This window comes from Lepidochelys kempii, chromosome 3, assembly GCF_965140285.1.
Source record: "Lepidochelys kempii isolate rLepKem1 chromosome 3, rLepKem1.hap1, whole genome shotgun sequence".
NCBI classification, from domain to species: Eukaryota; Metazoa; Chordata; order Testudines; family Cheloniidae; genus Lepidochelys; species Lepidochelys kempii.
In genome coordinates, this window is record NC_136382.1 from 81,464,103 (window position 1) to 81,489,559 (window position 25,457).

General features: G+C 43.1%; 1 protein-coding gene across 9 annotated transcripts in view; it reads right to left on the minus strand.

Moving 5' to 3' along the window:
* POPDC1 (popeye domain cAMP effector 1) overlaps nt 1-25,457 on the minus strand; it is a 60,466-nt gene that overhangs the window by 12,061 nt on the left and 22,948 nt on the right. For 7 of the 9 annotated variants that reach the window (XM_073336894.2, XM_073336895.1, XM_073336892.2 and 4 more), the window contains 4 exons: nt 23,824-23,948; nt 11,570-11,757; nt 9,859-9,967; nt 5,851-6,018 (listed from right to left, as the gene is read on the minus strand). In XM_073336894.2, the coding sequence (XP_073192995.1) occupies nt 5,851-6,018; nt 9,859-9,967; nt 11,570-11,757; nt 23,824-23,948 (590 nt within the window). Of the gene's footprint in view, nt 1-5,850; nt 6,019-9,858; nt 9,968-11,569; nt 11,758-19,952; nt 23,804-23,823; nt 23,949-25,457 lie in introns of those variants that run through there. The other 2 variants (XM_073336898.2, XM_073336897.2) reach the window with 2 other exon arrangements.

A 25,457-nucleotide genomic window follows, 5' to 3' on the forward strand; every position in this document is an offset into this window, starting at 1 on the left:
TACTCCAAACAGAAGTCAGCCTCAAATTTCCATGCTCTGAAGAGTGCACAAGAGAAAATGGGTTTGCCTGAGGGAACTTAGCATGCAAAGGAGACGCTTATCTATGCGTTCTCTTCTTAGGCCACACTCCAGATAGGCAAAAATCACTTGCCAACTGTGCAGCACCAACCTCATTATTGCAATACAGAGTTCCACTGTGTGCTCCCTGTCCTGTTCCTCACTTTTTTTTTACCTTGCTCTTATATGCCCAAAACACCAAACCTGTCCTTACAGGATCAGGCCTGTCTCTTATATTCTAGCTGACTTTTAGCAGCCGTTTGTATTCGTGCATTTATTGGCCAGGTATAATGTAGCAGGGGACAGTATAGGCAATGCTACATTGCCTTAAAAAAAAAAAAAAAAAAAAAAAAAAGAGGACAATGTTGTTTCTCGAATGATTATTGCAGATCTGTCTGGAGGCAGAGAAGAAATCCAGTAGAATTACTGATGCTGAATTCCAGGGATGCTTTTGGAGTGAAATTTGTTCTACAGTATGAGTGGCAATTAATTCATTTTGGATTATTTTCCACTAAGTTCAAAACTTTATTATAGCAGCTATAATATGACCTAGTTAGGAGAATTTTGATTAACAACCTTATAAGAAAGAATTTTGGGTTGATAAATCCATGTGGATTAAAATCATGAAGCAAGAGCTAAAGTGACTAACCCTAACCCTAAACCTACAAGTAGTTGGAAGTTGTATAAGTGGTGCAGAAGAAGTCCAATATTACTAGAGTAAATGTTTATCAAAACTCTGAAGCCACTACATAAACAATAAGACCCAATAAGCACAACATAGCTCCTCTATCCAAACAATGCAAAGCCATGTAAGGAGACACAATGAAAGTAACACAGGGTTACGTATAGATTTGTCCTCACATAATACCTGAATCAAGACTTGTCTCCAAAAAGTCTAACAATTGAAGTCAGAGATGGTAAAGTCCCCCTAGTCACCTAGTCCAGCTTCCTCCCAATTAAAAGATATACATAACCTTTTTTCATATAGCTAGGGTCCTACCAAATTCATAGTCCATTTCAGTTAATTTCACGGTCATAGGATTTAAAAAACCATAAACAGTTCATGATTTTGGCTATTTAAATTTGAAATGTCACAGTGTTGTAATTGTAGGGGTCCTGACCCAAAAAGGAGTTGTGGGGTGGGCGGCACAAGGTTATTGTGGGGGGAGGGGGGTTTGCGGTACTGCTACCCTTACTTCTGCGCTGCTGCTGGCAGCAGTGCTGCCTTCAGAGCTTGGCAGCTGGAGTGTGGTGGCTGCTGGCCAGAAGCTCTGCTCTGAAGGCAGAGCCACCACCAGCAACGCAGAAGGGTGCCATGATATGGTACAAGGTAAGAGACCCAGGGCCCCGTCTCTGCTGGTCAAAAATCACTCTCATTATTTACCCACAGTGGAACAGTTTCAACAGGAGGGACGAGGGGAGCCCCACATCAGACTATCCCATACCCTAGTGGTTAGAGGCCCCTGTTCACATCCTTTCTCCCCCTGTGGCAGAGAGGCGGGGGAACTGAACTAGTGTCTCCCACATCCCAGGTGAGGGCTCTAACCACTGGGCTAAAAGTTATAAAGGTGGGCTTCACCATCCCCTCCTCCTTCTCTGACTGTTTAGTGTAGAGTCAGGGAGGCCCCAAACTCATTCCCAAAGACAGACTGTAGGCACCTAAGCCACTTGACGCCAGGAAGCTGGTTTCCATTCATGGATTGCTAAGCAGAGCTAGGTGCCTCCCTGGAACCCAGACCACCTGTCTTTGGGAGGGGGTGGAGCTTAGTACACTCCCTTCTCGTTGGCACCTCCCACTAGTTAGCTTAGGTGGCTCTCCACCTAGCATGCTGGCTTTCTTAGACACCCATCTCTCCCTATTTATTCCTAGGGAGCCTAAGCACCTAACTCAGGCATTGAGGAGTGCACTGTTGTTCCTGGATTTTCTAGGAGCCGTGAAACTCAGCCTTGCAACATTTGTGGATCCCACCCTGTGAATTTAGTTGGTGATTTGAGTCCTTTTCTTATCTGACAGGTATCCACATCATTAACTTCGCACCCTGACAGCAGGCATTCCTTGGTGCCATTACCTGCATTATCAGAGACACCAAGGTTAAATGAAAAGAAGAGACGATGCTGTCTTCTCGTTCCTGGAGGTTTCCCTACCAGCTGAAGGCAGAGGCACTTTGGCTGAGTAAAACAAAGAAGCTTTACTGCCTATGTTGTGCAGATCACCCTATTCTCTGCTTGATGTTTGCATCCTGCAATTGCTGACAATCATCATATTCCTCCTTCATAATCAATGGCAAACAGTGGTTTGACCCCAGCAAGTGATTTCTTGTCTGGAAATTTGCAGCTTCTTTTCATTGAAGAATCTGCCAGCCTGCTGAGAGCAGCAACTAAGAGAGTAAGGAGGATTCCTGTCTCACACTGGTATTACACCGGTATATCTCCACTGACTTCAATGAGGCTGCTCTTGATTTACACTGGTGTAACTGAGATAAGAGTCAGTCCCATATCTGATGTATAATCGTTGGAAGAAGAACCTATACCCACAACACAAGAGAGTTTGCCATCTCCACAGCAGAAGCGATCAAATTATAACAATGATCACTTCCTGACCTATCAGCTACTTGGCTAGAAATATTTATATCAGTCATGGGTTCAGATTCTAAGGCCTGGTCTACACTGCAAAGTTGGTCAATGTAAGCTGCCTCAGACTGACCTAGTTGTGCATGTGTCTACACTTAAATTTGTCTCCCACCCAGGTAAATGCCCTGTTATGGTGACATAGTAACACCACCTCCCTGAGCAGCGTTAAGCCAGGGTTGATGTACTGAGGTTGATGCAGCACATGTGTAGACACTGTTACTTATGTCAACTCTAACAGTCCTCCAGCAGCTGTTCCACAATACCAGACACTAACCATTTTGGTCACCATTGTGAACTCCACTGCCCAAGGTCACAGGAGATCAAGGAGATCCTGCAAGCCAGTGCTGCATCAGACCATGAGCAAAGGGCCTGGAGGGTGGCCACACTCTGCCCCCAGCCCTCCTGCTTCCACTCAGCACGGCTCCAGTCTCCTGGAGTAGTCCCAGCTTGGGCTGTGCCACCTGCCCTCCCGGTACTCTGGGGATGGGGTGGGGGGCTGTGGCCACGCTGCCTGCTCTGGGGCTGGGAGCACTAGCCTGCGTAGGGGTGGGGGCGCCTTAGGAGGAAGGGGCAGGGCTGGGGGCTAACCTCCCCCAGCCAGCGGTTCATGCGCTGCCCATGGGCCCAGGAGGCCAAGTAGGAAAGGGAGAAGAAGATACACAGGATAGAATGGGGCTTCCCCGGCAGCAAACACAGATGCTGCAGACCCTTGTGGACCTACAGGTTCAACAATCACAGTGTTGCCTCCCTTTGCAGTCCATGCAGAACTCCACTGCAGCACCTCCCTTCCCCCTTTACCCCCAACATTCTATGTGGCATCAGGGGCTACATCCCTACCCCTACCACTGCACCCCGGGGGACATTAAGGGCAACTACAGCTTCACATACAGCAACGGTCGCTTTCACAGGTTAGCATACGTAGGTAAGATGGACATGAATTTTCTTTCACTTGGTTAATAAATGAATGGAACAGAACTTAAAGTTTTTAATGTATTTCCTTTTAAATTGAACAGATTTTTCTTTGCAGTGGTTTTGTTAATGAATAAAATTCTATTTGAAAAAAAATTCGTTATTAGCTCACAACATATGCTGCAGAGTGCCTAGCAGTTCTAATAGCACCTGCTTACTTGTTACTGTACAGTGTGACAACTCATAGCATAAGTGACATGGTGTAATAACCATAGATTTACAGCAAGCACCACAAAATGAATAGGTGCACTGACAATGTTATATTCATAGGTGTGAACCAACACCACACAATTCCTAACAGGTCCAAAACAGCAAGGCCAGGTTGAGCACAGTACACCACAATGCATTCCTGTGGCTCACTGCTGAAGTTCTCTTCCAAAGCCTCCCTGAGCAGTATAGCTCCATATTGAGCTCTTCTAACAGCCCTTATGTCTGTCTGTTCAAACTCAGCAGAAAACCATTTCACCTCTGCCCTACACTCCGGGACGGCAGCTTTTCCCCCTCAGCTTCACAGTTATGATGCAGGACATAGCAGGCAGCTGTAACACCATTGGGATGTTTTTTCCTATTGAGATCCAATCTTGTAAGCAAACACTGCCAGCATCCCTTCACTCTACCAAAAGCACATTCAACTGTCATTCTGCACCTGCTGAGCCGGTAGTTGAATCTTTCCTTCGTGCTGTTGAGGTGTCTGGCTTCATGAGCCAGGGGCACAAGGGTCATTTCAACATCATTTCAGTGATGATCTGCCACTTGGGAAAGGAAGTTCCAGCTTGTAGTTTTCTGAACAGTCCTGTGTTCTTAAAGATGAGAGCGTTATGCACCTTCCCTGACCAGCCAGCACTGATGTCGGTGAAGTGTCCCTGGTGATCGACCAATGCTTGCATAACCATTGAGAAGTAGCCCTTTTTGTTGATGTATTCTGTGACAATGTGATCTGGTGCCAAAATAGGGATATGGGTGCTGTCTGTTGCTCCACAGAAGTTTGGAAACCCCATTGCTGCAAAACCATCTACTATGTCCGGCACGCCAGAGTCACAGTCCTGCATAGCAGGACATGAATAATGGTCCTGTATACAACAAAGGTTGCCACAGTGGATTTTCCAACTCCAAAATTGTTTCCCACTGGATGGCACTAATATGGCACTGAAAGTTTCCAAAGTACTATTGTCACTTGCTTCTCCACTGTCAAGGCAGCTCTCATCCCAGTGTCCCTGTACTGGAGGGCTGGGTGAGCTCAGCACACAGATCCAGGAATGTGGCTTTGTGCATTCAAAAGTTCTGCAACCACCACTCGTCACCCCAGGCCTCCATTATGATGCGATTCCCAGTCAGGCTTGTTTCTTGGGGCCAGAAATGGCGCTCCACCATCTGCAGCTGCTCCATGAATACCAGTAACCACCTTGACCTGGCTCTTGTTATGGCCCACAGCTACCTGTCCTCCAAGAAATAGTCCTGATCCCCACAAATCAGTGGGTTCTTCTTACGGCAAGTACCAGAGGATCGTGCGTCCTGTGCTTGCAACACTTATGACAATAGGGCAGAGCTGTGTAGGCTCCATGCTTTATCAGAGATGGCAGACAGAGAGGAGGGCTGTGCAGTTTTGTGAGATTTTTAAATATGGCATGAAAATTATGGGATATAGATGACATTATGGGATGGAGACAGTTGCATGCTGAGAAGTTGACCCCTTGCGCCCAGTCACACTGATGATTTGTTTCTGCCCCACCATTCATTGCCAAAACTTCCCAAAAGACAGTGCGTTGGACGGTGACAGGTTACGCACTGGGATCCCTACCCATGGTGCACCACACTGTGCATCAACACAAGCACTCCTGAGGAGTATGCACAGTACCACGGCAAAGCGCCAAGCATGCATGTAAGCGATATACTAACTGCATCAGCTTTATGCCAATGTAACTTGTGTCGGTGAAAGTTTGTGGTGCAGACTTGGGCCTTAACCACACCTCTTTTCTTTTAAGCACTGACCTGACATTGATGAGCACCTTTACCATCCAAAACACCCAAATATTTTGCATTAAGCACATTTTTAATACACAAAAAACAATTCCGTCGAGAGAGAGAGAGAGAATTTAATGGAATATATGAGCAGGATTAAGAGGATAAAATTAACCTGTCTTTATAGCATCTAACAATATAACACAGGGAGGGGAACCCTCCCTCAAAACTCACCTTATCATTTAGTGTTGGATCATTCAATGAGTAGAGTTTGTTTGTAATATCTTTACCGATAAGATACCTAAATATTTCATAAAGGAATGGTTCAGATTCCAGAAAGTAAGTCAGTCGTTCCCTGGACCAGCACAGAAACTTACAGTTGTCATCTGCAGTAATGGTGACCTGAGAAAAACATATGTACAGAATTAACACCGATTTATGGTTTGAAAAACAGGTCACACCAGATTTTAATTTGGGGATGCAGCAAAAATAAACTAGTGCAGTCATGACTCAACCCGTGTATATCCCATAAGATACATACCACCTACAAGTTTAAAGGCACCCAAGATGCTGCTGCTTATTTTTTTTAAATTCCATTTTTTAATAAGTGCAGTAAATGTTTTCAGCTGAGATTTTTTTTTTTTTTCATTTTTCATTTGTTTAATGGACTGGCGGAAGTGTATGCCATGAGAATCCTTTCCTCGCTAAATAGAGCTGTCTCCATAAGTACAGTTAAGATCAGCATTTGTAATCCAGACATATATTTAGAAATAAAATATAAGGAACACACCTTTTAATTCCACTGAAATTCACTGGACATAAAACAATCAAATTAAATCCAGTGACCTTAATGCAATTCCCATCTAATTACATGAGAGCTAAATTTGTCCTAGAAAGATTTTTGCAAGGATATTGTGGAAAAATCTCTTTACTCATGTGACTAGTCCCACTGATGTTCCAAGACTACTTATGTAAGTAGTTATTCATAGTTACTACGCGTTGACGCAGTTGGTATATGAAAAAAATATAATGATAATAACAATAATAATGTTTTGAAATCTCATACAAATTGTTACAGCTTGATTTGCTCTGTCATAAGCTACAACAAAATTAGTGACCTTTTCGTAAAGGCAAGCCTTCGACACCTGTACTAAACAATCCAAGCAATTAGTCATCAGTAGTACTGTTATGGAAGTTACAGAAAGGTTTACATCCCCTTTTCAGGAAGACAATTACAAACTTATTAACACTGGAGCAGGTCTCGCATTCTAGCCAGAAGAGGGCAGTGGCACACTAAAACCACTATAATCACAGTTCAGTACGGCTATAGCCATGTTTTAATTGTTTACTTTTTTTGTAAAATAAGTGATTTGATTTAAAGTAGGATTCATATAGTTACTTCTTTTCTAAGTTACTTGTAGCCTTTTTTCCTCCTTAAAATAAATTAAAGAAGGTATAAGTCTCAGAAGGTGAGGGAACACGGTTACATACTAGACAGGTTTTAAGTGATACATTGTAGTCTCCGTTTTTTGTAATAGTTCTTAGAAGTACAGGTTTGGGAAGAGTATTTGTTCATCAGCACAGCCAGCGGATGGAGCACAAAAGGTTCTATAGATCATTTAAATATAAAGTCCTGCATGAACATTCCTGATGAGATTTTTTTATATAGGTCAGAGTGTGGAAATTAAAAACAAAACAAAACCCTAGAAAGTGAAGGTCATCCCATACAAGATAATAATTTTAAAGTAGGAGAAATTTGATGCTAAACTATTTCCCTTCAATAGCATTAATCCATGTCTGATCATCTTCTAAAGGAGAGATTACATGAAGACTGCAAGTGTACAGGATTCCTTTAGTGAATATATCTTCACAACCATCTCTCCTTGGCCTTATGCCGAGTTCTTGACTGGAACATATTATCCTAATCACTTAGATGCCATACCAACCCTGCCTCCCTTCCCGGCATGATGAGTGTCACAGTCCAGTAACTATTGCACAGTCAGTCATAGTTAAGAATAGTAACACTTTAAGGAACTAGCAAAACATCTGGTACTGATTTTAGTATTTTGGGTAGAAAACCTTCCCTCCTTAATATTTTGTGATCTGCTGCACACCAGTATATAATGCTTTCAGCCATCTGTTCACCTTCCAGAGCTTCTAAAGCAACATAAGTTAAACCGAGAAAAAAGCCTCTGATATTCTGCATAAGAGTGTCTGCATGGGGAGTTATACCAGTAGAACCATACTGGTACAATTATACTGGTATAGTAATTCTGGGAAATTTCCCCAAGTAGACAAGACCCTTAGAAACCCATGATCACTGCTACAGCATGCAGATAGAAAGATAAGGGATTTCTGAGACAACAGCATTGTTCTATAACATGGCAGAAAGGGCTTGATCCAACTCCAACTGAAGTTAATGAGTGTCTTTTCATTGACATTAATGGGAATCAGATCAAGCAATAGGATCAAGTCCTAAGAGATGTTAGAACCACACTGTTTTCCTTCAGAGTGCAAGGCCATCAACTACCAGTCACATTAGTCTCTGTTGGCTTTACTCTGGATTCACACCAATGTAATGAGATCAGATTGTAAACTCTTTGGGGCAGGGACTGTCTGTGTTCTGCATTTGTACAGCGCCTAGTACAATGAGATCCTGGTCCATGACTAGGGCTCCTGGATGATACAATAATACAAATAATAGTGTCACTCTATGTTATAGTATCAGATCAGCTAAACCTAAAAATGAGAACCCCTAAGATCACTCCCTGTCTCCAGTATGGTACTCTATGGCATGTTATACTAGGCATCAACTCCTGCAGCCTCACTTATGTGATGCTCAGGGGTGAAAGTAATATAAAAGACATACCGGTACAGGGGCCTGGCTCTGAGCCCCCAGAAGGGGCAGGGCCTTGGGCAGAAGGGGCGTGGCTGGGGGGGGGTCAGCCTCCCCCAAGCCAGCCCTTCCATGCAGACCACCCCGTGCTGCCTGGGGCTCTGGTGGCGATTTAAAGGGGCCGGGGCTCCCGCTGCTGCTGCGGTCCCTTTTGCCCCCCCACCCATCGGCAGTCCTGGGATGGGGGGCAGGAGGAAAGAGGCAAAAGGGGCAGCAACGCTGAAGTGCGGTCAACTGTGTACAGGCCGGTACCGGCTGCCACTTCTTACTGGTATGCCGTACCAGCCCACTTTCACCTCTGGTGATGCTCCTGTTGAAGTCATTGGGAGTTTTGTCTGAATATAGACTAACTTTTGCTCTTAATCATAAGGACAATTTTTGTGTGCATGTGTTCAAAAAGGAGGCCTGCTCCTTAAAGGCAACATCTCATATAATAAATTAATTTTACATTTTTGGGAACACAAAAAGGAAATAAATGAATAAAGTGACTCAGTATAAGTAATTATTGCTGAATGACAACTGCAATATTTTCACACATTAGCTTTTTTTTCCAATTGAACACATTTAAAGAGACACCAACTTCAAACTTGTAATAGTTTTTTTTTTTAAAGCAGATACAACGAATGCCTAAGATTACTGTAACTAAAAGAGTTTAAAAGAAGAAAAATATTTTTTCAGTTTCTCGTCTTTGTGCATTTGACAACAACAACATGTTGCATATAGCCAGTTTCATACTTTTCCAATAGTCAGTTAAGACCAGATCCTGTAGATAAGCACCTGAATAGTCCCTGTGGGTGGATAAAGTGAAGTATGTGCTTGTTTGCAGGATCACAGCCTTATTTGTGAGTGTGACATATACAGCAATAGTAGAAAGGAGGAACATTAAAAATATAAAAGTGTGATTGTAAACCAGGGGAACCAGAGGTAGCTGTAGTACCTGAAATTCACTTAAAAAAACCAAAAAACAACAAAAAAACCAAAAACACTAGCTAGATTCAGTTTGAGAACATCTTTTTAACCTATACATATTTCACTCAACATTTTGCTGACAATTTCAAAACTCCTTCTGATTTATATGTCCTGCACAGGGAGTGCAGATCCTATTAAACAGAATTTAAATATATGAACTGTAGGGAGAAAGAACAGCATAGAACAAGCCAATACTGAGGTTTGTCAGTGAAAAAACTAATATCATTTTGAAATGAATTACTAGTCAGGAGTATCTTTTAAATGGTCTAACATATATATTTTTTTAAATATAAAAAAACCCGTAGCAAAAACTGTGTAAGTCAATAAATTCACTGCTCATTAAGTTCATATCCAGTGACAGCCAAATAGAAACATACCTGGAATTTCTCACCCCGGTTCATCTGAGTTGATCGAAATTCAGGAGAATCTATAAAGGCACAGGGGTAAATATTATGCAGAAAATGCCCTCGATAGGAGACCTTCATTCTGATGATAAAAATATTTGTTAGAACATTTAAAAAACATAAGGTATAACAACAATCTAAATTTGAATAGGATTATTGACAATGATAATACAGAACTTGGAGAGGTCACTGTAAATCCATGTTTCAGGGAATTTCCACCAAGCATCTGACCTAGTTGTCAGCCAAATAATGAGAGTTTTGATAAAACTTAGTTTGATTCTAAAGGGAGCAGTATCACAGCCTAAAAACAGGCTACATGGTTTGAAATAATAAGTATATCCTTCAGAAGGTGGTGCTATTTGTAATAACATCACAGCATCAGCCAATTTAAGTTGCCAGATATGATCCCCAGGAGTACTGCTTTCAGGGCTATATTTCTAGAATAAAAACCTAGAAGCAGAGCTGTATGAATAATGGATTTTTTGGTTTGCTAGCAATTCCAAAACAAAAAAACAGCACTGTTTCGGGTCAAACGTGAAACAATTTTTGGGACGTTTTTGGTGAATATTTTGTCTCCATTTCAACCATGTTAAAAAGCTTTTTATTTTTTTTCCAATCAGAATTAGAAGCAATTGCCCAAAGAGAAATTTCGAAATGAAGTTGTTTTGAAGTGAAAAATTGAAACACTGTTGAGAAAAATGTCAAAATGAAACAGTTTGGGTTTTGTATTTATTCACTGATTAGGGTTTATTTCCACTCCAACAATTCAGCAAAACCTACACAAATTCACTAAACATTTCAGTGTTGTCGAATCTGCATATTTCACTGAAAAAGAGTTTCGGCCAAAAAAAATTGCCCAGGTCTACCCAGAAGGCAGCACCCAGTAGGCAGAATACTACATCTATCAGATGTCCTCCAAATACCTTGGGTTTGATCCACCTGCATAGTGACATAGGGTGTCACTAGCACCCCTAAGGAAAGAGGATAGATGGTGGTACCACAGCTTACAGGGAATATCAGCTTTAAACTCTAGCTAGAACTCCACAGCAGCTTCATGAAGAAGTCTGATCAAGGGAAGTTATGAATCGGTGCATCTCCAAATCAGCTGGCTCTGCAGATCCCATTGGCCAGGAACTGCGACCAGTGAGAGCTGCAGGGGTGGCGCCTGAGGGTGGAGGCAGCATGCAGGGCTGCCTAGCCGCACCTCCACCTAGGAGCAGCAGGGACAGGTTGACGCTCGTGGAGAGCCACCCAAGGTGAACCCTCCCTCCCCCCGCACAGACCTGGTACCCCAACGCCCAGCCCTCCCCGCACTCTGAATCCCTCGTGGCTGTTCCTCCCCATCTCACTGCTTCCAAGAAGCCATGCAGAGCCAGGTAGGGAGCCTGCTGGCCTCGTGCCAACTGGAGTATAAACTTGACTTTCTATGAAGTTTAGAAATGTCAGTTTAATAGAGCTTTCTGGTTGGTACAGGGCTGGATAAACACAGCTTTTACTGTATATTGCGAACAATTATTTTTAAAATGACCTTCCTTTGAATTTGTTTTTCATTCCACCCTCATGCAATACACAAGACTTTCCCAAACTTTAAGAAGTGGGGTTTTTTACCCACGAAAGCTTATGCTCAAATAAATCTGTTCATCTTTAAGGTGCCACCAGACTCCAAACTTGATGCAGCACATACTTTCCCTTTAGCAGGATACTTAGTCGATCATCAACTGATGTTTTGTCCTCTGCAGCATATGCTTGACCTGTTTTTAAAGTCTGAATGTTGCAGAATTGTCCAGTTAATCTCTGGAACAGTTCTGGAGGTACGTGGAGTGGTTGAAACATTCTCTTGTACAGACTACTGAACTCCTTCTCTATCTTGATCTGGAATGCAACAACAGACATCATAAAAGGCGAATGGGTCAGTGAAGAAACCGAAGTGCAGGGTTATTTTTCAGTTCCACAGGTTGCTATAAAAATTCACCATTTGCCAAAACGGTTGTAGCTGAGATACCTCAGGTTTTGTCTACATATAGGGCAGGAAAGAACTGGCATCTCTCCGCAAATGTTGACTCTCAGATGGTGACCATAGCACTTGTTTATGCAGAGCTAAAATTGTGTCAAGATGGTATGCTGGTACTTTAAACATCTTTTCCGTACCCGTAGAATTTGAATTGATGTAAATAGTCATTCTGGATTTATACTGCTGTAAGAGCAAATAGAGTTTGGCCCAGAAAGGCACCTGGAACATCAGGACCCCTGTGTCTTTCGCTACACATCTGTGCCTCAGGAAAGAATGAGGGAGCACCTCTTCATATTCATGGCTTGTATACAGAGGGACAGCAGGCCTGCAAGCCCTAAAAACAGAGCCAGCATGCAGAAACCCACCATACGCACATGTCATGAGTGAGGAAGAAGCCACTGCCAGATGAACATCCCACTCTTGGGAGCGCACCCAAACTTCGGCTGCAGGGAAGAGGAAAGGAAGCTGGCTGAAATCCTAAGCCTGAAAGTATTTCCTGAACGAAAGCAACTGGGAAGGAGACAGCAGCTAGTGCTTTGGGTCCTTGTCTACCCCAAAGCACAGGAAACCTTGAGCAGAGAGGCCTGCTTGGTGGTGGAACAGGACAGACAAAGGGTGTGGACATCAGAGGATAAAAAGGGAAGTAAACATATTCAGAATGGAAAATAAAGAAAAAATGATTAACAAACTTATAGGTGGGGCTGGTAGCACCACCTGTTATTGTTGCCCAACACTTCCCATTAGAAGACCCCAATTTCAGGTCACTTATCACTTTGCCAAACTTAAACTACTTTAGCTGAAATTTTCCATGCCAGGTGTCCGCCTCCAGCTCAATTGTTGTGGAAAATTTCATCCAAAACAGGACAGCCATTTCCAAGAATGAGACGAAGGAAAATAAAATTATTTTTCAATGTTAAAAATATTCTAGTGACATTTTCATTGGAAAGGCCCCTATGCTTTGGAATAGGGACTTTACTTTTGGCAGGGAGGTGGCCTTTGTGTCAGGGATGCGCTTTTTGCCATCACTGTGAAAATCCGTCCAAATCCGGCCAAGTTACACTTTTGAAAGGCACATTTGCACAAGTTCAGTTGAAATTTGCTATAGCTTAACAGTGAAAAGTCTTGCAAGATTCTATCCTCACTGAGCATGCTCGAGGCCTGTCACAGCTCCTTGTGCTGACCAGAAAACACATGTGCCAGCCCCACAGAGCAATGGAGCATGTTCCAGTCCAGGGGCAAAGGTAGGCTTTTAGCTATGGCTGCTCCTGGCTAGGGTGTGTCCAGACACCCACACTGAGAACAGGGAAGTGGTCTCTCCTGTGCTCCCAGTGACCTCCACCCCCTACTCTATTGGGACCCAGGCAACGCAGTGGAAGGAACAGTCTGATTCTAATGCAGAGGGGACAAAAGCCAGACATAGGACATTGAGAGTGAGGGCCAGGAAGTAGATTGGGACACAGAGCTCGAGGGTGGAGCCTGAGAACCCGTAGGGATGGGAAGGGATAAAGATGCTGGTGAGAAAGATCTGACAAGAAGACAGGGTGTGACTGGCTGGGCAGAGCAACTGGGACAAGGAGCCAGCGGAGGGGAGGACACTGAGAATGGATGAGAAGCCTGGGGAGGGAGATTGGGACTGGGAGCATTGGCTCCTATGGAGGCCTGGGAAACATGGGCAGGGGAGTACTGGAGGAACACAGAGACAAACTGGGGAGGGAGACTGGGAGTGGGAAAAGGCGGATCCTGGGGCTGGGACCAGAAGCCTCTCAGAAGTGGAGACTGGCACTGACTAGATGAGGAGAATGAAACTGGGATACAGAGGACTGGAGCAGAGACAAGGACAGGAGGATTCATGGAGGATGGGACAGAAGGGGGTCAAGCTAGGGGGGAAATGAGCAGAAGCGTCCGTGCCCACTGCAGCACACATTCCTCCAGAGTCTGCAACGGAACCCATGATCCCCGAGTCTTACCACGTCCTTGCTGCCAGCAAATATCTTTGAAACCCACTGGCAAAGTGTCCCATCCCCCTCTACAGCTAGTCCACATAGAGAACAACAACCTAGTACTGCTATCAGTTATTCCGTTAGCTCAAGCGGCAGAGGTCTGTGCAGTGGATCTAAAAGATTCCAACCTGCTAATGATCCCTGTGGGTGTCAACATAATGCCATGTGAAAGAACTTCCATTTTTGAGTTTGCTTTTTTAAATATCTAGAAAATTACGCACAAAAATTACATAAAAAAAACATTATTAAGGATGCAAAGTCAAGCCCTGAAAAGCTAAGAAAGGCCGGATTAACATTGCCTGTGCACCTTTAATCTGTCCTCCTTATGCATATACATTACGATATAGCCTTTAAATACCTGAAAGAGGGGCGTTGGAATGGAAACGCTCAGGCAAGATTAACAATAAGGTTGTTAGCACTCAAGCTACAGTAACTATGTTTGTAGGAGACTGAACTTTTCAATTCCCCAGGCCGTGCTGCACATCATAGTTCTTAACAACTAAAAAGGGCCTATGCCCAGGCAAAGCAAAGTTTCAATTTAAACATACATGGTAGGGAGAAGTGTGCTAGGGATCATAATAGATCAATCACAGAATCCCCTAAGGTTGTTAATATCTGCATATAGGTTCCGTGCAACTGTGAGGTTAGATGGACTGATTGCAATTGACATCTCTTCTTCAGTCAGTCCCTCCTTTGTGTCAGCAATTCTAACTTAATGCTGTGTATCTCCCTGCATGTGATCTTACCAGTTCACAGACAGGGTCAAATTTTATTCTTAGATGTATATGTGCAGCCCCCGAGGACAGAGTTGGGAATTACACAAGCATTTGTGAGGGCAAAACTGACTAAGGAAAACAAAACAAAGTTTAGAGCTTTCATGATCTAATATGCAAATATATCTAAGTGGAAAGCAGGCGTAACTGAAGTGCCGCTTTTAAAACGAGTGATCAGGTGGGAGGTATTATTCTCCTTTGAGAGCCCTCCCTCTCAAAGCAGTGTTCACCCTAACCTAAGTAAGCACAGTTGATCGCTTCGGCAGCCATCATCGTGAGCCATTTTCCAAATGAGCCATATGGGTAGGTATCAGTTTTGCTCTGTGATAGATGATGAGTTCTGGAGTACTGCCAAAGCCTCGAGCCAGAGTGCTGCAGAGGCACTGATTACAATCTTTTAGCTTCTGAGTTATGGGGAGGTTCTTAAAAGAACCATGTAGGTAAAGCCTCAATAAGCTAAAGCCAAAGAAGTCATATTTTGGTCAGAAAAGAACCCACTGTTTTTCCAAAGACTACATTTAATGAAATAAATATTTAACTGAAAATATCTATCAATTATTCATTCTGCAATAAGGCTTGAATTTTAATTGTTTTTCCATTCTTTCTGGATTATGTGATGTGTGAGGCCAAGTAAATAAAAATGATTCTGGGTGGTGGCCAATACTTGCAGATAGAAAATCTCATTCAAAAATTATTTTTCAACATCTTCTTTGCTACCTTCTGTGGTTATGTTTAAAACCACCAATTTTCAAGTTCATAGTAAAAGCAAAGTTACATTCACAGCAATTACAAAGAGTGGAGTAAGTAGCCGATGTTGCATCTACAAGAAGAGTTATTGCTCAGAAGGTATAATGAAGAAGATACATATATTGTCTGGCATATGTTTTCTTGTTTCCTTTTAATTTTACAGTATTTTTAAAATTCACATGATGGATGGGTTTATGTTGCAAGATATTCAGAGCCTGATTTTCAGAGGCGCTGAGCATCCACACTGCTTACAACTGCAGTTATGGGTGCAGAGAACTTCTGAAAAATTGGACCCTTAGGGTCCAATTCCTCATTGTGCCATTGCCTCTTTTTACTTGCTAGGTTAGCACAAAGGGGCAGGTTTAAGTCCTCTCTGGGGAAATTACCCTTTCTACTGGGAACTCCTTATGCTAGGTGCACAGTCAACCCAACCAGCTCTGTACCACCTCTGAGAATAGGGGAAGCAGGGTGGGGGTGGGTTGTACTGAGCGTGGCGTGGCCCATGTGGATCCCCCAGAGAGACCACTGCACTGTACTTGGGCTCTTCCCAAAGACAAGAATTGCAGAGGAGAAGCCTCTCTTACCAATAAAGGGAAGAGTGTGTGAAAGGCCACTGTTATGTACTCAGACTATTGTTTTCAAAGCAAGAAGGAGAGTTCTGAACAGATGATCTTCACTTTAAGCAGTCATTCACATCAATGCATAGTGAGCGTAAAACAGTACCTGATTTGGTAACATTTCACTCCCACCATCTTCTGGGCAAAGGACTACAGAAGGTGTAAGGCAATGGAGTAGCAGGACTGGGATCTTCAAATGAAGAGAGAGTGGAGTTGTTTGAAGATACAGTCACATTGTCACTTTGCTTTGTCTGTCACATGAGGAGGGAGTATTCTAATCATGATGGAAATTTCTAAGCTGATATTTACATGCATGAAACTACTTTTATACTGCTGAGTTCAAATCATAGAAGATTAGGGTTGGAAGAGACCTCAGGAGGTCATCGAGTCCAACCCCCTACTCAAAGCAGGGCCAATCAACTAAATCATCCCAGCCAGGGCTTTGTCAAGCCAGGCCTTAAAAACCTCTAGGATGGAGATTCCACTACCTCCCTAGGTAACCCATTCCAGTGCTTCATCACCGCCCTAATGAAATAGTTTTTTCTAATATCCAACCTAGACCTCCCTCACTGCAACTTGAGACCATTGCTTCTCGTTCTGTCATCTGCCACCACTGAGAACAGTCTAGATCCATCCTCTTTGGAACCCCCCCTTCAGGTAGTTGAAGACTACAAAAGAGAAGAGTGAGGGGGGAATTTGATAGCAGACTAAATAAGCCCAGTTCCCTCAGTCTCTCTTCATAAACCACATGCCCCAGCCCCCCTAATCATTTTAGTTGCCTCCACTGGACTCTCTCCAATTTGTACACATTCCTTTCTGTAGTGGGGGGCCCCAAACAGGACACAGTTCTCCAGATGTGGCCTCACCAGTGCCGAAGAGAGGGGAATAATCACTTCCCTCAATCTGCTGGTAATGCTCCTTTTAATGCAGCCCAATATGCCGTTAGGCTTCTTGGCTACAAGGGCACACTATTGACTCATATCCAGCTTCTCGTCCACTGTAATCCCCAGGTCCTTTTCTGCAGAACTGCTGCTTAGCCGGTCGGTCCCGAGCCTGTCGCAGTATGGAAGGATCCCATGCACTATGTGCAGGATTCTGCACTTGTCCTTGTCCTCAGATTTCTTTTTGCCCAATCCTCCAATTTGTCTAGGTCACTCTGGACCTTTCCCTACCCTCCAGCAGATCTACCTCTCCGCTCAGTTTAGTGTCATCTGCGAACTTGCTGAGGGTGCAATCCATCCCATCATACAGACCATTACTGAAGATGTTGAACAAAACTGGCCCCAGGAGCGACCCCGGGGCACTCCACTTGATACCGGCTGCCAACTAGACATCGAGCCATTGATCACTACCCATTGAACCTGACAATCTAGCCAGCCTTCTCTCCACCTTATAGTCCAATCCATACTTTTTAAAACTTGCTGGCAAGAACACTGTGGGAGACCGTACCAAAAGCTTTGCTAAAGTCAAGATATATCACACCCACCACTTTCCTCATAGCCACAGAGCCAGTTATCTCATCATAGAAGGCAATCGGGTTCGTCAGGCATAACTTGCCCTTGGTGAATCCATGTTGACTGTTCCTGATCACCTTCCTCTCCTCCAGGTGCTTCAAAAATGGATTCCTCAAGAACCTGCTCCATGATTTTTCCAGGGACTGAGGTGAGGCGGATTGATCTGTAGTTCCCCGGATTCTCCTTCTTCCCTTTTTTAAAGATGGGCACTATATTTGCCTTTTTCCAATTGTCTGGGACCTCCCCCGATTGCCACAAATTTTCCAAGGATAATGGCCAATGGATCTGCAATCACATCAGCCAATTCTCTCAGCATCCTTGAATGCATTAGATCTGGACCCATGGACTCGTGCATATCCAACTTTTCTAAACAGTCCTTAATCTGTTCTTTCATCACTGAGGGCCGCTCACCTCCTTCCTGTATTGTGCTGCCCACTGCAGCAGTGTGGGAGCTGACCTTGTCTGTGAAGACCAAGGGGAAAAAAGAAGCATTCAGTACTTCAGCTTTTTCCACATCACCTGTCACTAGGTTGCCTCCCCCATTCAGTAAGGGTCCCACACTTTCCCTGACCTTCTTGTTGCTAACATACCTGTAGAAACCCTTCACATCCCTTGCTAGCTCTAACTCCAATTGTGCTTTGGCCTTCCTGATTACATCCCTGAATGCTCAAGCAATATTTTCTCCTCCTGAGTCATCTGTCCAAGTTTCCACTTCTTGTAAGATTCCTTTTTGTGTTTAAGCTCTCTGAAGATCTCTCGGTTAAGCCAACCTGGTCCCCTCCCATATTTGCCATTCTTTCTGCACATCTGGATGGCTTGTTCCTGTGCCCTCAATAAGGCATCTATAAAATACAGCCAGCTTTCCTGGACTCCTTTCCCCCTCATATTAGCCTCCCAGGGGATCCTGCCCATCAGTCCCCCGAGGGAGTCAAAGTCTGCTTTTCTGAAGTCCAGGGTCTGTAGTCTGCTGCTCTCCTTTCTTCCTTTTGTCAGGATCGTGAATCAACCATCTCACTGTCACTGCTGCCCAGGTTGCCACCCACTTCTACTTCCCCTACCAATTCTTCCCTGTTTGTGAGCAGCAGGTCAAGAGGAGCACGGCCCCCAATTGGTTCCTCCAGCATTTGCACCAGGAAGTCGTCCCCAACACTCTCCAAAAACTTCCTGGATTTTCTGTGCACTGCTGTATTGCCCTCCCAGCAGATGTCAGGGTGATTGAAGTCCCCCATGAGAACCAGGGCCTGTGATCTGGAAACTTCTGTAATTGTCCGAAGAAAGCCTCATCTACCTCATCCTCCTGGTCTGGTGGTCTATAGCAGATGCCCACCACGACATCACCCTTGTTGCTCTCGCCTCTAAACTTAACCCAAAGACTCAAACAGGTTTTTCTCCAGTTTCATACTGGAGCTCTGAGCAATCATACTGCTCTCTTACATACAGTGCCACTCCTCCACCTTTTCTTCCCTGCCGGTCCTTCCTGAACAGTTTATACCTATCCATGACAGTGCTCCAGTCATGCGAGTTACCCCATCGAGTCTCTGTTATTCCAATCACATCATAGTTCCTTGACTGTGCCAGGACTTCCAGTGATTCCTGTTTGTTTCCCAGGCTTCTTGAATTCATGTACGGGCACTTAAGATAACTAGTCAATTACCCTGCTTTCTCAGTAGGGATCAGGAGGCCTCCCCTGTTGCACCCTCCTCCTTGTGTTTCCTCCCGGTATCCCACTTACCTCAGGGCTTAGGTCACCATCCCACAGCAAACCTAATTTAAAGCCCTCCTCATTAGGTTAGCAAGCCTGCTTGAGAAGACGCTCTTTCCTCTCTTCCTAGCAATCCTTCCTGAAACATCCCATGGTTGAAGAATCCAAAGCCCACTCTTGGACACCACTTGAGCAACCATGCATTTATCTTCACAATTCGATGGTCCCTACCCGGCCCTTTTCCTTCAACAGGGAGGAAGGATGAGAACATGACTTGCGCCTCAAACTCCTTTATCCTTCCTCCCAGAGCCACGTAGTCACAGTCACCAACTTAAGGTCATTCTTGGCAGTATCACTGGTGTCCACATGGAGACGTAGGAAGGGATAGCAGTCCAAGGGCTTGATCAGTCTCAGCAGACACACCGTCACATCCTGAATTCTAGCTCCAGGCAAGCAGCACGCTGAGTTTCCTGGTCTAGATGGTAGACGGATGACTCCATTCCCCCTTAGGGGAGAGCCCCCGACAACCACCACCCCATCTCCGCCTCTTGGGAGTGGTGGATGTGGAACCCCCATCCCTAAGACAATGCTTCCCATGCCTTCCGGTCGATGGTGTCTCCCTCTGATCCCTTCCCTCAGGTAACTCTTCCAAATCATTCTCTGCCATCGTATCTGTGCAGAGAGCCTGAAAATGGTTTCTTACCTCTATCTGCATTGGGGGTACAGGAGTTCTCCTCTTTCTTCTTCTGGAGGTCACATGCTGCCAATTTTCTTCCCCATTCTGCACTGCCCTCTGAGTCTTCAGCATGCTGTGCCTGCAGTACCAGACGCTGTCGTCTATCCAGAACGTCTTCATTCTCTCTGATGCTACCCAAGTATCAACCCTGAGTTGCTAGTCCTTTAACCTTCTATTCCAATATGAAGACTAGTTTGCACTTGATACAGACGAAGTCACGTCTATCCTCTGGGAGAAAGGCCAAGATGGTATATCCTGTGCGGGTCACAACAGCGGATCGTTCACGATCCACATTATCTTCCTTTCAAGAGCCTCTTCAGATGTTTTATTTATTGCTCACAGAAGCCTGAAAGGCAAAAAACTCTGTGAGAACTCCCCCAAGGCGAACTCCCTCTGTTTGCCTATCCTCTGTTCACTGCTCATTTTGTTCACAACTGGCTGCTTTTTTATAAGGCTGCTGGCTCGAAGCAGTTGCCCTGGCCCAAAGCCTTTCCTCCAATCAACCATTCAAGGCCCACCTGGAACAAAACACTCCCAATTCACACTTTTCAAACCAACCAACCACACGGTCAAACAGTCACAAATATTAATGATCAGTAGTCCTTATTCATTTATTAACACCTCACGGTAAAACTCTCTTTGGCTCAAAAAACAGAGACAGCGTCTTCCATTACTGTGCACTTATTTAGCTATTTGGATTTTATGATGAATTGCCTTTCCCCCTAGACCAAGGGTGGATACAGCATTGTCTCTCTCATACAGACACACACACCTAGCAACAGAGGTGAAATGAGCAATTTCATGGTCAGTATTTGCTTGTATGTATTTTACCTCTAAAAGAGCAAGTGTGAGTGGTCACACGCCGGAGATGGGTGCTATCAAAGGGACATAGACAGATAGAAGAGTAGAAAGACAAGATGACAAAATCAAAACTGATATTCTTGCCAATGCGTGAGAGGTGTCCCATTGGGGTATGAAGAAATCTGGGCACGAATGCTTGTCACCATTTAAAAATGCAACCTAAGACTAGGGCTGAATGGAGGTTCTTACGTAGTGTTGCATCTCTCCCGAACACTCAATTCCATCCAAAGGACTAGCTACTATTAAAATCAAATATGGCCTGCTCTTAGAAGTCCCGGCTGCATTGCTTTACTGGCACATGCAATCTGAAGATGAAAATTGAAAAACAAACATCATTTTCTTTTCAGACACCACTGAAAGGCAGTTGTCAACCATAACGCGCTCAAGGGACAGTGCATATAAAAATAGCCAACTGCACTTTTCCCAGTATGGGCATAAGTAGCCAACCAAACCCAGAAGAGGAATTTAGCAACGTTATAAGATAGGCAAGAAGTCCCCTCACCCCACCTGTTGAAACGATTATATAACACTTTAATTGACTAGTAGTTTATAAATTGAGTTTCAAACTCAAATATTCTCTATTTGGACCTACATAAACAATATCTATCAGTGTTTTATACTACTGCCCATCACTGTAGTATTTGAGTGCCTTTCCTGCAAGATCAATAGCAAAAGTGAAGTCCCTAGTGGACTCTGGCACTTTTATACAATCAAATTATTACTGTGGCACACAAAATAAAGTATGTTAGTATTGCATTAAGTCTCAGATTTTAGTCACTTAAGTCAGAGTTAAAATTCTTATGGCTGTTTTAATCTTGGCCCTTTGCATACATCTGTTGCAAGAAGGTCTTTTGTTACTTTATCATAGAATACAGTGGTTCTCTGTGTTTTCAATACCAGGATCTACCGTCCTCCCCCAACACCCTCTCTAATCTAACAGAAGAAGGGTAAGATGGTCATGACACATTAGTGACCCCTCTGGAGGTTATGACATCCATGTTGGGAGCCTATAACATAATACATATGAAAATTTGTGTACAGTAGGTGCTTAGATACAGTAATGGGTGGGGCATAACAGAGACAGAATATCTGAGTTTATAGGTAAAGGTGCAGTTTCATCATCATATCGTATTCTGAAGACCAAGAAAAATGTTTTCTAAAATAATTGTGTAAGCATCTCAGACAGAGAAGTAAGAAACAAATGTGCTTATCCCTTTTAAATTGAAGAGATTTTAAAAGGCAATGGGCAATTTAGGCTCAATATACTGTATGTAGCTAAATGGACAGTTAGCAGTAGAGCAATCTATCTAGTTTTAAAATAGTGACTGATGATGCTTTAGACAAAAACTAGATAAAGCTTTACTTTGCCCTGCCAGGAAAGGAGGAGAGTATGTGAGAGGGCAGCCAGGGGATTTGATTTGGTATAAGAATTCAGTTCCAGCTGGAATTTTTTCTTCCAGCACTGATCTAAGATACACTTTGGAAGGAGTAGGTCTGATTTCAGGTACTGGCTGAACAAAGCTAAAGGCCATATTCTACAGTACTTAACTGAGTAATGCATAGAGTTGTTCTGCTAAACACCTCAGAATTTGGCCCCAAGTATATATATTCCTGTAACCTTCACATAGCAAATTTCTCTTAAGATTGGACTTCATATTGTACAAAATCTAAGTGAGCAAAAAATAAAATTTTCCCTTTTTCTTTCTAAGCCTAAAGATTTCTGAAAAGAGGCAAGAGGCTGCAGTAAGGACTAGCTATGTGCTAAAATTTAAAAATAAATGGTCATACACAAAAAGAATACATAAGGGGAACAAATTAATGGAAACACTCCTGTGGTCCACTGGAGCCATGGAATAGGCACATTCTAACCCTTATCCCCACCCATCCATTGAATTTGTGTACTCACAGAATGGGAAGATATCAGGTGGCAGGATGGATAAAGGAATGGGGATTCCCAAGGATCCTGGCTTTCAACCTCAGTGACTGTGCTCAAGTCTGTTGATTGACTCCAGTTTTACACTACTCTGAAGACCCTTCCAGATTATTGGCTCACTCCCCTAGCTGTTCCCTTTGATTCTATGGAGGGGAGTCAGAGGGTGCACAGCCAGAGTTTAGGCAGCTTTAGCTTCGCTGATTTGACCTGCAAATATCCCCATGCCCCAAACTGGTTAAAGGCAGGAATCATGTCACTGAATGTGGATCTTCCATCACCCTGCCCACTTTCTCATGCTCATTCCTGGGCATCCCAGATATCTGATAGAGAAGGGAATAGTATTTCACTTATCACTTTCCCCATCTGCAGGGTCCGACCAGGGTTTTCTTTGTGGATTTCCTTCCCCCTGCAGGACAGGGCAAGAAAGGACACATGGCCCAAAGGGTATTTTTGTATGAATGGACTGCAAGAACAACATTAAAGTTGTTTGTATATGAACACCTACATTTATTTCCAGGTTTATGAAGAGCCAAAATGTACTCTCAACCTTGTCCGCACCAGTACACCAGATACTTCTGGGTTTAAACTAAGCAAGAGAAGTTTTATCCCTAAAGAGGTCATGGCCTAATTTTCCAGGAATAATTAGTTATGGATGTCGACCTTGAGATATGCGGACCTGATTTTCAGAAGTTTTGAGCACCTATCCTCTGAAAAATCTGGCCCCTTTGAAATGCTCCAGTTGTGCATCCAAAAGTCACTAGTCACTTTTGAAATGTATGTCCTTGTCCTTTAGATAAATAAAAGGATGCCTGACCCCCCCCCCAAAAAAAGGTTTAAAATGGAAGTACTACATCAGACAGTGATGCACAAACTATCAGGATAAAATCACACTAATGTTAGCTGGTACCTGCTGGGGTTGATAACTAACCCACTCAGGCAAAACTCCAACAGAATTCAATATGAGGCTTGCCCAAGCACAGCCATAGGACTTGGTCCATTCCTTGTACCCTACCAGACTCTGTAGTAATGATACTCTTTACATACCGGTCTTCTCTTGTACAGTAGATATATAAAATGCAGGAAGTTGACAACCAAGAACACCGAATTCCAGATCATTATATCCAAAGCACAGCGGTACAGAATGGCCCAGATGATGAAAAGTACACATCCTGTCAAAAATAAAGCAGGAAGTTAAAAGATACAAAAATATTTTTACCAGATTTTTTTTTATATATATATATATATATATATATACATACATATACACACACACACACTTCATTCTTTTGATATAGATAATACAGCACCCTATTTTAGAGTACAGTGATTATGTTCAGAAGTGAAGCATTTCACAAGTTTCAGTCTTAGGTACTATGGATCAAGGTAAGCAATGTTTTATTAAGTGTAATAGTTAATTTTATTTAGTTACAAGAAGTAACTAAAAACATACAACTGCTTCATACAGCTGTCATTATGCTATTTGAGACAAAAATGATAACAGGGTGGATAAAAATCAATGATTTTTAAAAAATTGGATTTTTTATTTAAAATCAGATTTTTTGATAAAATGTTTTTTGAGGAAAAAAACCTAAGATAGTTTTAATTAAGGTACATTATAGCTCAAAACATATCTCATTATGGAGTAGGAATTATAAATTCTATAGTATGAAACAATATATTCATGTAATGTTTAAGAAAAGTTTTGTAAATGAGTTCCAGTAGTTCATGGATTAGGGACCCAATCTTCTGGGGTTCCAGGGGCTTCAAGATTTAGGTTCATCTTTCTATCTACCCAATGGGACACAGTGCTCAGTCTAGAAGATACTATCAGAGATGCTTAGTTTTGCAGTTCTCAAACTGTGGATTTTGGTCTCCAGAGATAATATGCTTGTTAACAGCAAAAATGTTTTAAAATAAATAAATATACATAGAGAGGTGAGAAATAACAGACCTCAACCCTATTGTCCCTCTGCAAATTTGTATACACAGAGTCAATCCCTTACCTCTCTCTAAAAGTGCAAAGTTACAAAAAGTTCAATGAATAGAAGATTGCTAGTGGCAGAACAGATTTGGACAAGGAGAAGTAGTCTGGAGATAAATGTGAGAAGGGAGGGACAGGCAGTAGAAACAAAAGTAAAACTGTTTGAGCAACATATTCCATAAGTCTTGAGGTCTTTCTGCGGGTAGCCCTCATTGATTTGAGGTCTACCATACTATTCTCTCACTAGAAGGGAAAACCTATAATGGCAGTAGGCCATAATATTTTAATGAAGCTCCTCTACCTGTGGGTAAGACAGGCATGTGTGCAAAACGCAAACAGTGTAACAAAGAAATACAAGGCCTGGTTGCCTGAATGAAACAACATCATGAGAAGTGTTCCTTCTCAAGAGGAAGCTGCGTTGAAGAGGATGAAAGGAACATGTCTGAACATGCAGGATCTTCAGGTTGGTAAACTTTTTTATTTCATACTTTAAGGACTGCCTGTCTTCCTTCTGAACTATTCTTGAATTCTCATGTTTGAGCAAAAAATGTAGTTGTTACTCAATGGTACTATCATTTTAGATGCAGTTGTGATAAAAAAAATAAATAGCTGAAATAGGCAACTCTTCCTTTTACAATTTCACCTTTAAAGTAGTACTGAGTCAGTGAATGCAATGAGTAATGCTAAATGAGCAGTA